Raw genomic sequence first — 16,867 nt, forward strand, 5'->3', positions numbered from 1 at the left:
TATGACCTCCATCTCCTTATTCATCTTCCCTTCGCTTGTGCTCTATTAAAATGCACAGCACACACCATTCAAATAATACCTATTTGTAGTTATAACAGGCCACAAGCTAGAACCTGAGTGGTGCTAATCAGATTAGCGCAGAGACGAGATTATCGTCTGGGCAGATGGAGCACTGAGACAGACTTCAAGACTGAGTGTTGCGATAATGAATTATGCCCACCAGTCTTCATTCACAGGTATGCATGCATGCACACAAACATAAGATCACTGCAAGATATCAGTTAACACTGGTGTGAGTTGCTGAACACATTTCCTCCAGGACATGTGTCATTAAAGACGAAAGCTAATAGGGGCTGTGAAAGAAGAAGGGAGGAAGGGATGAAGAGGGATTACATCTGATATCATCCAAGCACAGGGCGGGGACACTACATGTAGAAGCAGATTACAATGGACACCAGGCTGGAGCAGGAACACAAGACATTTCTTTACTGAAGGTAAACTACATTGGAGGGTCAGCAAACAAGGGTAAGTCAAATGTTTAGTGACTGTAGGCTTCAGTGATGTTGTATATGGAGGGGAAAACTAAATGTGCTCCTGTTCTACCAGTATGATTCCCACTGTTCAAACAGCAGAACTGTCAATCAGAGAAGCCCAGGGAATTGTCACAATTTGCTGAAGATGTCATTATAATGAATAAGATAATACTGCTGGGGATGATACATTTTCCAAAGTGAGCCCATTTCTCCTTTCTGGTCTACCAATAATCACAACAAATCCGCTACAGTTGATTCAAAATTCTGCTGCACGAGTGCTGACTAGGACCAAAAGGAGAGAAACACCCGTCCCTACACTGGTTGCCTGTTCATTTTCGTAAAGATTTTAACATAATTCTTCTCCTTCCACTTGGCAGTCTGTAGCTTCTCCTGCATGGAAGCCAGTGAACCAGCAGTTGATATCAATGTGACAAATTTGCGGTGGTGATCCTGGAAGACTGGACCTGTCCGATTGGCTGAGTCCCACTGGAGAGGCGTGATGTCACCTGTCATGGACGAGACGGCCGAGGATCTCCCAGTCAGAGATGTGGGGCTAATCAGGGGGGGGCTCATGCCAACTGTCCCAGGTTTGTGTGCAATGGGTTCTGTATGTGTTTAGTTTAGTAACAAATTATTCAATGTTCATCTTCTCTACAGTATTCTCTACAATTTTATAATTTAGAGAATTTGTCAATATCATCCATAAAAAGTATTTTGATATTCATCAGCATAGATAATGCAGATGTTCCAGCACAGAGCAAGAGCTGATGTTGAACTGGGGTCATCTCTACCTCCTCATCAAAGCTCGAGTGTATATTTGAAAGTTAAAATTGCAATTAGCTTTGGCTGCTGGGATAAGATTAAGAATAGACATGAATGATGAAAGTTGATTGAAGGACAAGGGGGTAATTATTGTGGGTCTTTGAGAATTCTGCACAAGAAGTTCATTAGTTTACATTTGTGTGCCTAAATCCAACTTTTGTAAATGTCACTTTCCTGACATTTCCCTCCTTAGATAATCTTCGTGATGTGAAACTGTGGAAGAAGCATCATGTTATGAAGACAAAAGGTAAAACCTCCTTACAAAACTCATCACATTTCAACTGATCTGCAATGGAAGGAATACAAAATAATTCTTCCTATTAATAAAGGAATCTCTCTCTCTCTCCCTCTCTCTCAGACCATCAACGCCTGTTTCGGTTTCCCAGAGAGCACCTGGAGGACCTGTGTCTGCGGCTGCAGGAGGAGAACAGTGTGCTGAGGCAACACACCCGTACACAGGAACAGAGGCTGCGCAGGTAATACACATTAGAACAGAAACATTGATACGTACCATAACTAGAATAGCACATCAAATTCAATCAAGCTGTGCCTAATTATACACAATCATAGTTATCAGTTTCCTAAATTGGTTTTAAAAAACTATCTTACAATGTTGAAGAAAGAAAATCTGGATCTGCCCCCTGATCCGGTGCTGCACATAAATTGAACGATTTCTTCTGTTTTCAGCCTTTGACCAAGTTTCCTCAAAATCTGTTCAGTTGCTTTAGAGTAATCTTTGTTGCAAATGAACAAATAAATAGACACATGAAAAATCTCATAGGTGGAGGTAATGACTTTAATGCCAGATATCTGGGGCATCTCATTTGTCAAGGATGCTCTTCTATGTCGCTGCACTAGAATGTGATTACAAGAGATAAATGATGAAGACAAGCGCACAAATGAGGCTGATGTAATCCCTCCTCCCGGTCCCAGGATGTCCACCCGGCTAATGCGTCTCCGTCAGGGCCGTCCTGGGTCCACCGGTGTGAAGGAGAGAGACATGGAGGACACCATACAGGAGCTGGAAGCACATGTTGCTATGCTAGAGAGCCAGAAAGGGTTGCTGCAGAACAAACTTAGCTTGGCTAAGCAGCACATTATGGACCTGGGGGGACGCACCCCATACAAGTTCAGCAAAGGTGAAGAAAAAAATAAGCAAACACAAGCCTGACCATTGCCTCCTTCTCTATCGCTGACCTTCCTCTAGTGTCATCATCATCATCATTTTAATATTACAGGTAGAAATATGGAAGTGGAGGGCACAGTCAGGAGGGCAGCTCAGACAGCCCCGGCCCGCTATGGCCCCATGATGGATGACAGCAGGGCGGAGGTGGAGAGATTGTAAGTGTCAACAGGAAAACCATTTATTCACAATTCTCAAGATTACATTCTCTGCTGAGGTCTGTGTAAACATCCACCTGTGGATCGTTATAATAGCTACATACATTTCAGAGAGCGCAATTTCCCATATCCCCAAATCCTGCCAAAGCCTCTCACTGTTTTACTTCTAACTACACACTTGTCAATTTAAACACAGTAAAAACAATCATCACTCTCCACTTTGACCTCATCACCACCTCTCCCATCCAGCAGGTCCAGTGTGACAGAGCAGGTGAGGGTGGCCGAGATGGAGATGACTGCCCAGTCCCTCAGAGACACACTGAGAGAGAAGGAGAAGGAGATTGAGGGAACCGTGAAAGAGATGAGGATGCAGCAGGCCGACAGACACAGGTGCTAAAGAAATATAAGACGAATATATACAATGTAAGCTAAATATCTACAGTTTGAGAATATGTATGGTGAAATGTACTACCCATAGTGTCTTGTGTAACAACGTTGTAAATGAAATGTTACTTTATTGTTGTTATGTCATGTTTTTCTGTCAGAATAACTATCAGAGAGAACGTGGATCTGATTCGTCTCCAAAATCAGCTCTCAAACAAAAGCACTGCTCTGCGAGTTACACAGGAGAAGTTCAACGACCTGCAAGAAGTAAGATGGCCGTCCTATCAGTCATTCATTGAGCACATTTGTCGTTTGTTCTTCAGTTATCAATTCAGTTGTTTTCTCTTTTCAGCACTTAATTTATTCCACCTCAAAAGATAAACGGTTTTATGTCTTTCTTTCCAGGCATATGAGAATCAGCTAGATGAGGTAAAAACCTTGCCAAATACAAAAGATCAATGAATATTTTACAACATGAGCAGGGACTCAGAGTCGATTCACTACTGGTTATATTTATATTGAGTGTGTAATGTTTCCACCCCAGAGTCACAGGTCGCTGAGGGAAAGCCAGGGAGCTCTGTTGGAGAAAGTGGAGGAGCTGACAGAAGAGCTGAAGCAGGAGAAACAAGGAGCGCTGGCCCTGCAGGGAAAGTTTAACACAGCTACCCTGTCTCTACAGAACCTGGACAAGGTACTGCATCTGTATCTGTATCTGCATGTATCAATAATAACAAGAGGGAACAAAAAGGAGCTGATGATCCTGTAACATCTTCAAAAGATTTTAACTTATTTTTTTTTTCAGCTACAGGAGAGGATAACAGACCTGGAAGGGGAGAGGGACATGATAAAAGAAAACTACGACACTCTACTAGAGAGGTAAGAGTCTCTAAGATATAATGCACTCTGGGAGAGGCGGTGGACTAGTGGCAGAAACTTGGACTATGGGCAGAAAAGGTCTCTGGTTTGTCTTTGGTTCGACTCCACGGAGAAACAACAAAAAGACGAACCTGGATTGATCTCTCCAAAAATGTACGGCACAGAGCAGTGCCGTACATAGTCGCTCACTGCTCTGTGTGTCCTGCACCAGATGGGTCAAAAGCAGAGGTTAAATTGTCCTACCTGCATGAGTGTGCCTGTGCATGTCTGTGCATGTGTTTGGGACTAATAAATGCATCTTAAATCTTAAAATTAATCAGAAGGCTGTTTAAAGGGCTATATTTAAAATAGAGCATACAACATGTATCTTCTCTTCTCTAGTACTTTGTCTGCCCAAAGCAACCACGACGGCCACGTGGAAGTGCGTAGCGTAGTGGACCACAAGAGTGAGGACGTGGGGCCAAGCGTGTGCAGGCTGGATATCCAGAGGCTGGAGGAGGCACTGGGAGCAGAGAGGGAGGAGAGAGGCAGACTGGAGCTGGAGAAAGAGAAACTGAGGCAAGAGATGAAGATGTTAGAGGAGCACAGAGAGCGGGACAGAGGTAGGAGTCTCAGTATGTTGCTGCAGCTTGATGAAACAAATCAATTTGGAGATAATCAATAGTTTTTTCACCATTGAGGATCAATTTTGACAGCATCTGAAACATCTGTCGTTTGCTACAAAAGCAAATGAGTTCCCTTGAAAAAGCATACATCTTGTGATGTTTCCTTTTAGAGTTTTCAGTGATGACGGGAGACAAACGTGAGCATCTAGAGCGGGAGCTTCTCCAGTACAGAGAGCGGGTCTCTGCTCTGCAGGAAAGACTTGACTCTGTAACAAAGGTCAGAGATGATGAACTGAATAAATCACTCCTCAAGCTGTTATACAACATCTGCTTCTTGTCTGTTTTCTGTGTGTTATCTTGACACAGCTCATCCTCTCTTCTAGGTGTTTGACATGAGTGTCGAGGAGCTCAGTGACACTCTTTTGCAGATCAAGGTTTGTCCTCTGTTGTACCTTGCTGCTTGAAAAGACTGAACCAACTACTTTCAAATCTTGTGTCTTGGTCTCCCTCTAATTACAGGCATTCAGGATGCAGCAGGAGAGCAGGGAGAGTCTGCGTTTTCTCTGGCCTGATGGCAAGGTAGAGGATTTGCCCCGTGAAATGGTAAATATCCAGGCGATGCATGCTGAGACTGTGCTGGAGCTCCAGAAAACCAGGAACATGCTACTGCTGGAGCATCAAATCAGTAACGACCTGAAGGTACACACACAGACACACCAAAGTTAACGTGGATATAGTGCAAATGCGAACAAGACTGAATTGACATCAGCACAGACAGTTTTGTGATCTTTTGTTTCTGACTTTTCTCTTCTCTATTGCTATCCCAAGGAAGAGTTACAAACAGTTGGCCAGAGGATGGAGAGAGAAAAGGAGGAGAGCAGGAGTAGGATGGCAGCGAAAGACAAGCTTTTAGCAAAACGAGCCCTTCAGATCAACACTTTGCAAGGTATGGAAAGCAGATCATCCCATATCATAAACTAAAGGAGGAGTCACAGAGCACATACCTCTCTGCCAAGGTCCGACAGTTCCCTGATGAAACCGCATTTAAATTCACCAGATCAGGATTTTTATTTGCCCTAAACATGCCGGATTTTCTGATTTTCATGAATTATTCTTCTGGAAATCAACAAAAATTTAGAAAATCCACCTCAAAGAAGATGAAAAACAAATCCCTGGATCCACCCCCGATTGCGATCTACTTCGAAATATAACGGCATCTCTCCTGACCCATCATTCCACCAAATTTCATGATAATCTAGATTTTGTGTAATCCTGTTACTACTAATAGACAAAACAGAAACATAACCCCCTTGGCGGCGGTAAAAAAATAAAGGTTAGAATTAAGTACTATGCATGTCAGTTTGGATTTGTGTAGAAATGTTATTATAGTAGTAATCTGCATTAGAGAAAAAATTGAACTTATCAGCTCGTCTTTATTTTGTCTTTGTCCTCTAAAGCCCAGTTGAAAGAGCTAGTATACAGCCCCAGGAACTATACACGGACCATACCAATGCAGTACACCTGGCCAGCTGGAGAACAGGAGGTGGTACAGCCCATTGAAGATGACATGGGTTTTTCTCAGCTGAGAGCAGGGGAGTCACTGCTAGAGATCCACCTTAAGGTGAAAACTCCGACCTTTCATCTGAACTAGATGGTTTTTATCTCGACTAATTCCACTCAGGTTTCCCAGGATGCCAATGTCTGCTGTTTTTGCACCTTCAGGCTGCCACTTACACACCTGCAGGGCAGCGGACTATGAGCAGGCTCAGCGTAGGAACGGGCATCAGCGAGGACATTGTGACCTTCTGCACCTACGGCCTCTTGGACTTTGAGGTGCACTCCACTCCCCTTGTGTCAGGCTGTCAGCCCAACTACGGCTTTACGTCCCGGTACGCTCTGACAGCCCGTGATCTGGGCAGGCTGGGAGGTCAGGGGTCAAGGGTCAGAGTGGAGCTCCACCAGGCGATAGGAGGGGTCAAGTTTGTGACTCATGGAAGTGGGCAGATGTCGCTCATGGGCACCATGGAGAGGAGAGGGCAGCGTGTCAGTGGACGTTTCAATATCACAGGTAAGGAATTTTAGAAGATGTTCTATACCTTAATATCCCACTTATTACCTGTGTTTGAACATGTCTATCTTTTTAAATTACAGGCATCAACTCATGTCAAAATCGTTTCTTTTCTCTGTCTCTCTCTAAGGCTCTGAAGCTGAAATTGTGGGTGTGGTGGATTTCTGGGTGCGTCTGTTCCCTCCTGCAGAACCAATTTGCATTGAAGTAGAGAATCCAGGTGAAAGGAGAACAGCGACACAGAGGAGTCCTGTGTGTTACTCGTATGGCTGGCAGGAGACATGTTCCGAGGTAAGACAGAGAGGGACACTCGGAGAGAAAATGCAAAGCGGAAATCTGACCTTAACCAAGTTTAAATAAAACAGTGACTTTGTGAGTCTCTGTTGGTCTGGTAACCTCATGGTGTCTACAAGACTCCACAAGGTCACTGCTCTGCCACAATTTTTAGCATGTATGGGACTGTGTTTCTGACATGATTGGTTAATTGTGACAGGAGATACACGACTATGGCGGAGGGATCCCCAATGAGTTGGTGGTGATGTTGGAGAGCTGCGTGGGCCTCAATGCTCGTTGGCCAGGACTACTTCCTGACGCCTACCTGACTTACAGGTTCTACGACCTGCCGCCTCACGTCTCTCAAACGGTCCAGTGCGCTGCTGACCCGGTGTTCAATGACACAACCAGCTACCCACTGGCAGTAACAGCTGATGTGTTGCACTACTTGAGGTATGGTGAATATGTATTTGAGTGGAAGTTACAACATATTAGAACACACCAATAATTTTGATAGTGTAGAACACGTGTTTTGGTAATGTACTAAAAAGATTGAACTTCACCTCTGCCCAGGTCTAGTAGTCTTTGGGTGTACGTGTTTGATTATGGTGATGACCAAATGCCACCAACTTATCTGGCCAAGACCCCCATCCCACTGCGAGCCCTGGCTACAGGCAGGGAGATCAGAGGTGAGGGAGACAAAAGAAGAATAAATACTTAACGTTAAATTATTACTGTTTTCATCTCTTTGTTTCTCTCTGCCCTGCCAGGTGACTATGTTCTGAGGGATCCAGCTGGAGGACCTCGGGGCATGGTCAGGATCATGATAAAATGGAAGTACCCCTTCGTGCCAACGGCAGACGACTCACTGGTTAAACAGGGAAGACAGAACCGAGCGACAGAAAGTACTGGGAGGGAGGAGAGGAGGAGAGAAGAGGAGGAGTCACAGAAGCCCATAGCCAAGCCCAGAGTGAAGGTCATTCTTAATTTTGCTTTGTCAAAAAGTTTAGGAATCGCAATGCTCCCAGGAACTAGACATGTATCTTATGTTCATTTGTTTAATTAATGTATGAAGCGATACAAAGCAATGAAAATTTGAATCCCAATCCCAATCCTCAAGATGGCAGCATTCATATCTGGAAGGTTTTGCCGTCATTGAAGGAAGTAAAACTTTATATTAAGTCTATGGTAAAAGCTAAAATGGATGTTTAAATATACCCCAATTCACCAGCTTGATTATTTTTTTTTTACTTTTGATCCAGACTCAGCCACTCGCTGCAAGAGAAACCAAAGCAGTGCAAAGGGAGACAAAAACCTGGGTGAGATTCAAACACCTACAAAGGTTCGACTGCTGAGTGCTATTGTGATAATTTTGTTTACTTGAATGTTCATCTGTTTGCAGCCTAAGCCTACAGCTGTAAAAATGAAAAGCTCAAAGAACACACGATCTGAGCCGACTATCTCTGTGAAACCTCTGGACACTCGTCAGTCCACAGACAGGAAGAGATCCACCAAGAGGTCCACTGACCTTAACCAGGGCACAACCCATCCTACGCCTGAGTCTCATTTGCCTTCTCGGACGTAAGTTGTATATGGTTCTAAAGTAGTGCTGGTTGATGCAAAAATCCATTCCTTTATTTTTTTTTTAGGGTGTCACATTCTTATATAGAAGGGCAAATAAGTGAATAAGATCCCCATACAGCCAGCAACTTAAAACAATGCAACCTATATCAACCAATCAATATCATATGAACAAATGTGGTATACCATCTGTACTTTCTTAAATGTTTTCTGGATGAATTAAGCTTAAATAATAAGAATATTTGGAAACATTTATTTTTAGTTCCTTAGAGGGAAGGTCTCCTAGGCGATCACCTGCCACTCTGTCGAGGGAAAGCTCCGCCAGCAATGTCAGGACTCAGGTAGGAACTCAATGTCTCTTAAAAACACATTTTTTTCCTTGCAGAATAAATACCAGTTAACTAAGTGTGTGGGTTCATTTCTCTTTCTCAGGACCTCCTCTCTGTGGATCTGGTGTCAGAGGATGAGGAGGAGGGAAGGAGTGAGAGTGGTAACTATTCACATACACACACCTGCCTTGAGTTTCTCTCAGTAATTTGAAACCGAGAGGAAAAAAACATCACATAGCAAATAATTTGACCTCAAAACTTTTGGAAAATATAGAGATTCATCTTAGAAAATGACCTATTCCAAATATATGAAGCTTTAATTTGTATTCCAGACAATGGAAATTAAAATGAAATAAATCGTTCTTTTTTTTTTTTTATGACACAGCTGCTGCAGGAGACAGTGATGTCGCCAAGTCTTCAGAGTCAAGCTCCTCACAAAGCGACATGATCATCATTCCTCCTAAACGGAAAATAAGAAAGGTACATTTAAATCTGTGAGTGAGAGAAAATGAATTAACAAAGTAGGAATCTTAAGCTTTCTTCTTATTGTTGTTTGTCCATCTTCAGATCTGTTGTAAGTTTGGTCAAAATGTATAATATAAATAGACACAAATATGAATATAAATGAGTCAGTCAGATGTTATTGTTTCATCTGCTTCCGATGAATTTATGAGCTGAATTTCTTTGCTTTTCAGAGAGAAAAGTTGAGAGTCGAGATCCTGTCCTTGACGTTTGAACCGTCCTCACATGTGGCACTGAACAAGTCGGTGCAGCGTGTGTACGTGGAATACCGGCTGCTGGGCGTCCCCATAGAGACGACAGAAACGCCTATGTCCCTCCGCAAACCCACAAAGGGAGAGGAGATTCACTACAACTTCACACGAGGTGAGGGGTGGTGATCTTTTAGTGTTTCTGTGCAGTTTTTCTTTTCACCGCTCCTTTACAAAGCCTTGTCATGCTCCCCCTCAGTGATCTACGTGGACGGATCGCGGTCGGCTCCACTCAGACAGTATCTCTACACCATGCTGGAGGGCACTGACCCCAACCAGGGCAGGTAAAACCATCTGTTTGTTGTGTATCACTCGTCACGTCTTCTCCTTTTACGTGTACAACCAAATCACAGTATTTAACAATGTTTGTCCGCCTGACTCGCGGCAGGTTAAAGTTCACAGTCGTCAGTGAGCCGATGGATGAGGATGATGAGGAGGAGTGTGTGGAAGTGGGACACGCGTCTCTCGATCTACAAGAACTGCTGCTCACAGGAAATGATGTCCTTGAACAAGAGATTGACAGTAGGTATTGGTAGTGTGTGATAGGTTTCATACCCTGGCCCCTCAGTACCTGTCTGACCCCCTCCACCCTTATACTCCATCTTGGAACCTAGCCTGTGACCCAGTGATATGGCCAGGGCGTTCAGTTGGACAGCCCCCACCCTCTGAAGCTCTCCAAACAATGTTGATTATTTTACCAAATATTTTTATTCTCATTTCCAGCCTCCAGGTTTTGGGGCATGCTCTTTCATATTCCTGTATTGATAATGTGTAAAATCATGCTCTGTGTTTCTGTTTTCTCCAGTCTTGAGTCTAGATGAAGACAAGGAGGTGATAGGAAATCTGAAAGTGTCTCTTGAAGCAGCAAAAGCTCTGACCGGGATATACCAGGAGTTTCACAAGGAAGATGAGACCAAGAAAGAAGACGAAACAGATGAAGAAGAAGAAGAAGAAAAAGAAGAAGAGAAGAAGAAAGAAGAGGAGGAAGGGAAGAAAAAAGATCAAATACAAGTGATAGATTATGATGAGGACAGTGATTTCTAAAGACAGTAAAAAAGTTGTTTTCTCTATGAAACTGTTTTGTGCGTGCCGACCTTTCCTTGTTTGTAGCAACAGCAATGAAATAAAGAATCATTCTTGAAAGTAATTTTTAGGCTGTCCTTTTTCTTTTCGGGGATTTTAACATTTAATGAACAGTTATTTCCATCTCCCAAATCATTTTGTACATCCTTATCATATATATCTGGTTGACAATATCTTAATACATAAATGTATTAGAGGCGATCTTATGATTACGCGGTAACCTGGACCTTTGACCTCCAAATTCACATCACTTCATCCTGCAGTCCAAGTGAACATTTGCAACAGATGTCAAGAAATTCCAAATGGGTGTCATGGTGATATCACGTTCACAAGTAAACGATGTCCCCACGGCCTTGTCTGTCGATGTCCAAGCACCCAAATTTAATCTCTCGATCTTTAAGTGGGAATAACGTTTGCACCAAACTTTAAGACATCCCTCTAAAGGCGTTTCTGAGCTGTCATATTCACAACACCACAAATGTCAAATGTAATGTCAAAGGAAATGTAAGGTCAGAGGTCAGAGGTCTCTGTGACCTCATCAAACTCGGTTCAGGTAAACTATAAGTCCGAGTGAGCGTTTGAAGAAATTCCCTCAATTTGTTCTTGAAATATAGAGGAGGTCGCGTGAGCTTGACCTTCGACCCTCAACCAACAAAAACGGATCAGTTCTTCTTTGAGTCACAGTGAACGTTTATATACAAACTGGTACAATCAGAGGCATGATGATACCGTATGACAGAGGCACGTTATGTTTCATTGAGCGGAATATTAGGCTGTTTGTTCGTTCATTTCTTTCCAAACCCTGGCGGAGCGGCCTCTTGAAAACTGTGACATTTCCCACGGTCAGCGAAGGGGTCGTCTGATTGTGTGCACCTGTGTGTAACGGGATGATGGCGGAGTCGAAGAGAACTGTGAGTCACTACTTTCTTCCATGATTTGTTTTTATCGACAAAGTGAATTGTTTTTTCCATGATCTTTAACCTGCTCGACGATAAACCGCTGTAGAACCAGGGGCCTGTTGGTGAGGACACTGCAGGAGCTGAAACCCCAAACTTTCAGACGTTAGCTAGCTTGAAAAATTACAGCTAAATTATTTCTAAACAACTAAATAGTGTATCTGTTAATTAAATCTGATATTTGCCTCTTGAGTCAATAAACTAAGCAAATTTTCCTGGAGGAAGTTCATAAAGATGCTAATGCTAACTGGGCAATGCAAGTTTTAATGATGGCTGAGCTAGCTTAGTTTTCAGCATTTCAAAAGCACTGACTCACTTCGTGTTAACTTTTCTATCTCGTGGTTAAATTAACATTTTCTGTTTGACGGTGAACAGAGGGAGCCGATGAGGTGTGTGAGCCACCAGCAGGCCCGGCAGCTGCTCCACAACAAGTTCATCGTTGTGCTGGGAGACTCCAGTAAGTTAAAACTCACCCTCTATTCAAATAAGTAATATATAAACCTTATTCATTAATTCTTATTGAGTCATTAGTGAGTCCTCGACAGTTCTACAATATACTGTCCCTTTGTTTTATTGTTTGTTTGCTGGACGTTGCGTGCAGAGCTTTTTATCAGCAGTATATGGTGCAGAGTGATGTTAGTAAACTTTGTGTTCATCCTACCTGGTTTATCTGCAATGAAAAGTTTACAGACAATGGTTTTTAATTAAATGGGAATAAATACAAATGGATCAATTCATCACACTACCAATCTTGTCACTGTATTTTCTCCTCAGTTCAGAGATCTGTTTACAAGGACCTTGTTCTGCTGCTACAGAAGGATAAGTATCTCACCTTACAACAACTCAGGAGCAAGGCAAGGACTAATATTTACAAGGTTTATGTACTGATTTTAAAAGCAAGACTGTATTGGTTTAATGTAGTAGTCATTATAAGCTGTAATCTAGAAGTAGCGACCCTTCTTTAGCATGAGACCTTTTCCTGATTTGTTAATCCCGTCCTCACTCTAACATCTTTCTTTTTTCAGGGTGAGATGAGCTTTGAAATGGACTGCCTGATAGAAGGGGGCTGTCTAAGCCAATTGCACAACGGAACAGGATACAGAGAGGTCCGGCAGTTCCAGTCCGCCCACCACCTGGTCCGCTTCTACTTTGTGACGCGCATCTTCTCTTCCTACATGCAGAGCATCATAGATGACTTCCGCAGTGGCTTGAAACCAGACATAATCATTGTCAACTCCTGCGTTTGGGATATCTCAAGGTGGTAACACAAAAGAACTATAGTTCCAGTAGAAATAATTATAGTTTTTATGTTTTATTGTGCTTGGTGGGCTAACAGAACAAGTTAACCAAATGTGTGTTTGGAATTGTAAAAACAAAGCTTCACCTTAATCATTTACCCCCCAATCATGATAAGCACCTGATTTTCTGGTTGTTGTAATTTAGATTTCCTTGATTTATGGCTGTATCTGTGTTGGGGTTTGTAGATACAGGTCCGGTTGGATTGATGACTACAAAGAGAACTTGCGTAGTTTCTTTGACAAGATGATAGGGATCCTGCCCAAGGAAACCTTGGTCATGTGGAGCCTCACTATGCCTTTAGCAGAGAAAATCAAAGGTGGTTTCCTGGTGCCTGAGGTACGTCATCACCAAACAACTGTATCGTAAGTCGACATTGAAATATGGCACACAGGCCGTTGTGTCGGCAAGAGCTGGAAGGGGATCAGTTTATAATGTTTATACCTCTCGTGAACTGCTGTTGAAAACCCTCTGTTGTGGCTAACTCCTGCACGTTATAGTATTTCCAATCCTACCTAAGATCTTCACTGCCCCCTCATGCTTTTGTTCACACCAGGCAAATATGTTTTCAGGTAGATTTTTTGTCTCTGCATTTAGGGCCGTACGTTAGGGCCAAAACTATTCAAGAAGAATACATATTAGTCATTTCATATTAGTTGATATTGATCATTATCACAATAAATTTCACATTGTTTAGGCTAAAGACAGATTTTTGCTCCTGATTGGAGGTTGTGGTTTTAAACTGTTTAATGAGCAGAGAATGACGAACACTTGATACAACAAAACATTTTACAAATCTGAGGTAGATCACTTATTTGCTATACCTCCCCACTTTGCATATGGAATATATTGATGTATACTGAACCTTAAGTTATATCGCCATTCATGAAAATTGTTGCATCCATTATTGATATTGTTTTATTACCCATTCTTAACTACACCATGTGTCGCCTCTCCTTCTTTCACCTCAGATTGAGCACAAGGTCTCCCATCTGCGTTATGATGTGATCGAAGCTAACTTCTATAGTGGGACCCTGGCTGACGCCTACGGGATAGACGTGTTGGACCTACACTTCCAGTTCCGCTTTTCTCTGCAACATCGTACGAAGGATGGAGTCCACTGGAATGCACTCGCCCACCGCAGGATAACCTCCCTGCTGTTACACCACGCTGCACAGGCCTGGGGCGTCAACATGCCCTGTGAACTGATCCCTGTCGGTGAGGAGCTACACTGCATTTTTCTACATGCCGTTTTTTATATTCTCTAAAACAGTCAGACGTGAACCTTACTCTGGCAACTATTACACGTGCGTTTTTTTCAATGACCTTGAACACAATACATCAGGATTGCTCAGAGGGAATTAAGCTAACACTTGGACTCAAGGAAGAATTGTGATCAAATACACTTAAATCAGAGCCTTCAATCTATATATTTTATATGCCTAGACAGACATGTATATGAGAGGAAATGTATTTAATTTCAATAACATGATATTAACATTACTTTTTTCTTTTTAGAACATTCTGAAAATACTCTTCCGCAGCCAGTCTATGGAAATGCTTCCAACCCTGCAGGTACTACATCAGGTGGGAATGATGTGTTTAAAAACATTTTCTGTTGATTTTATTAGTATAGGACAAAGCAACGTGGGTGATGCATCACAATAAACATTAGACCATATGAAAATTATAAATACCAGAGCGTATTTACGGTTTGGAAAAACTACTTTGGTGTGTAATCACATTGTAATTATTGGAAGTTAAACTGTCAATTGGGATCTAAGTACTTCAGAAAGAGCTGGGGAGGATTTGAGTCAATAATGAGGCAGGTCTTTCATGGTTCATAAAGTTCTGAATCAGTTTACCTCAGAATGTCGATGACAGTAGCGTGCTGCACACTCAAAAACATCGCAGATCCAGGTGACGGGTACACAGACAAAAGAATGAAAGACAAGTTCTCACATGAGACAGGTAACAACATTGCATTACACTTGCAGGTAACGTATATGTGGACAATTACCGCTGAAACTGCGAGGTCTTCACTATGACTATGCTCATGGATGCTAAAAACTTAATGGACAATACTTTGCTGAACCGCAGCTTTATAATGCAGCCACAGAGCAAAACACCCAAGTTGGAGATCTCATAAATTATCATGATATTTTTCCATCCTTTGAAAAGGTGAATTGCAGAAGGTGTGAGAACATAATATTGTTTTTCTGATGCATGTATTTCTGCTCTTTCAGGACTGCGTCAAGTAGACTGTGCCCCTAACTTCTACTGCCCTCTTCCCACCAACTATTTTTCCAACAAGGGTGAGGTTTAAAACATACACAACAAGGTTTTTGCTTCATCTGTGTCAGGGGAAAACACAACTTAATTCATACGTGCTGATACAGCCAAAATATTGATGTGACGTACAAATATTCTAGCTCCTTTGTAATGCAGTGTGATTTCAGACCACAAATGTCGGACAGGAACATGTTACAGCCAAACACTTTCTGTGCCTTTACAGGGAAAGGTTTACATGTAGTGATGTGACTACTAGGAGCTTTTACACATGCACTTCTACCCTGACCTTTTCTTGACATTACCCAGGCAATCGCCCTTCAGTTGAACCACACATCGCTTGACTTAAGACGGTCTACTACCTAGTACAAATTCAGTTTCATGTCCGATTGAGCCGATGTGTGAATAGAGCAGGTTGTCCTGTGAATTCATATTGAGTGAGTGAGTGGGTGTGATGAGGTTTCTCGCTCTTCCCAGGCATCACCCTTCTCTTAAAACAAAATAATGTTGCAGTGGGTGGCACACAGATAATAGTTTGTGCTGCATGTATGGAAAGGGAAGCATCCACAGGTGCTTAAGTAAAGGAAGGAATAACATAAACTGAGTCTCAAGGGTTGTTTTTTCCTTTCACATCATGCTCTAGTCACCACCTTTGCGTTGTGTGTGTATATATGTATACATTTTTAATTTGTCTCCAACAGAGGGATATGAAAACGGCTACAGGGAGGAGTTCAGAAATGATTCCCTCCCTTTACACTGCTTCAACTTTGAGGACAACCACCAGCAGAAACGAACACATCGCCACAGGCCGGCCCTCCCATCACAGCCTTACCTCCCTGTCCACAGGCGCATTTATAACAACAATGGACAGGGTGGAAATGGTAAGTGTATAATACTGCAGTGGAAGCCTTACTTTGGCTCTTCCAAGTTATACTTCATACACATGTATGCTTTCACATTTCTCGTTATTGAAGGTCTTTATCATCATTAAATGTCACATCCATTACAGAGCCTGTTGACATGTTCTGTATGAATTTCAGGTTCCAACTACAGACCTCACCCCTACCAAGTTCCCTACAATGAGCCCCATCAGTACGTGATGAGGAACCGACACATCAGACACCATGTTGCTCCTTACGCCTACCAAAGACCAAATCACTACGGCAATCATTTCAGTTACTACTGAGCTGTTTCTCAAAGTTCAAAGTGTTACATGAATCATCCTGTCGGACATAATTCCACAAGTCTTCAATGTTCTCTAAACCATACAAAGGCTTTTAAGCAGGAGGAAGTGTTGAACCTCACACTGCTCATTTCACACCTTGATTTTATCTAACCAGCTTTGAGTGCTCTCGTATGTATACAGTGTCCTTAATCTTTTATTATATTGTAAATTAGTCCTCTTTTCGTTTGTTCGCTTGACAAGAAAATGTTTTTTTAAAAGTATTTTTCAGATTTTTTTTACATTCTGCACTTAAAATGTATAAGGTGAATTGTTCTATTAAAGTTGAAGCTAAGATTTCCTAACAGCTTTTGGGTTATTAAAGAATATCAGGGCAAGCATAATAAAGATTTTGTTTTCGAAAATCTGATCTGTTTGTTGGAATCCTACTAAATTTTCAACATTTAAACCTACTATAAAAACAGCTTTGACTGAGATG

The 16,867-nt window shown here is 42.2% G+C and overlaps 2 protein-coding genes across 2 annotated transcripts; both read left to right on the plus strand.

The window, feature by feature from the left end:
- Positions 1–1,032: 1,032 nt before the first annotated feature.
- Positions 1,033–10,729, plus strand: rpgrip1 (RPGR interacting protein 1). Its single transcript, XM_053416568.1, has 29 exons — positions 1,033–1,120; positions 1,549–1,602; positions 1,714–1,831; positions 2,289–2,494; positions 2,594–2,696; positions 2,946–3,086; positions 3,242–3,347; positions 3,486–3,509; positions 3,625–3,771; positions 3,883–3,956; positions 4,338–4,558; positions 4,732–4,838; positions 4,945–4,995; positions 5,081–5,260; positions 5,390–5,507; positions 6,019–6,182; positions 6,284–6,629; positions 6,760–6,920; positions 7,123–7,355; positions 7,476–7,591; positions 7,673–7,878; positions 8,305–8,483; positions 8,746–8,824; positions 8,916–8,973; positions 9,198–9,292; positions 9,508–9,697; positions 9,782–9,866; positions 9,971–10,104; positions 10,388–10,729. The coding sequence occupies exons 1-29, from the start codon at positions 1,033–1,035 to the stop codon at positions 10,624–10,626; spliced, it is 4,023 nt and encodes a 1,340-aa protein (XP_053272543.1). The 3' UTR covers positions 10,627–10,729.
- Positions 10,730–11,555: 826 nt separating this feature from the next.
- Positions 11,556–16,620, plus strand: fam113 (family with sequence similarity 113). Its single transcript, XM_053416718.1, has 9 exons — positions 11,556–11,576; positions 11,997–12,078; positions 12,396–12,475; positions 12,647–12,879; positions 13,106–13,256; positions 13,889–14,135; positions 15,164–15,232; positions 15,908–16,087; positions 16,247–16,620. Exons 1-9 carry the CDS (start codon positions 11,556–11,558, stop codon positions 16,390–16,392), a joined length of 1,209 nt encoding a protein of 402 aa, XP_053272693.1. The 3' UTR covers positions 16,393–16,620.
- Positions 16,621–16,867: the final 247 nt, after the last annotated feature.

This window comes from Pleuronectes platessa, chromosome 23 (assembly GCF_947347685.1).
Source record: "Pleuronectes platessa chromosome 23, fPlePla1.1, whole genome shotgun sequence".
In the NCBI taxonomy this organism is placed as follows: domain Eukaryota; kingdom Metazoa; phylum Chordata; class Actinopteri; order Pleuronectiformes; family Pleuronectidae; genus Pleuronectes; species Pleuronectes platessa.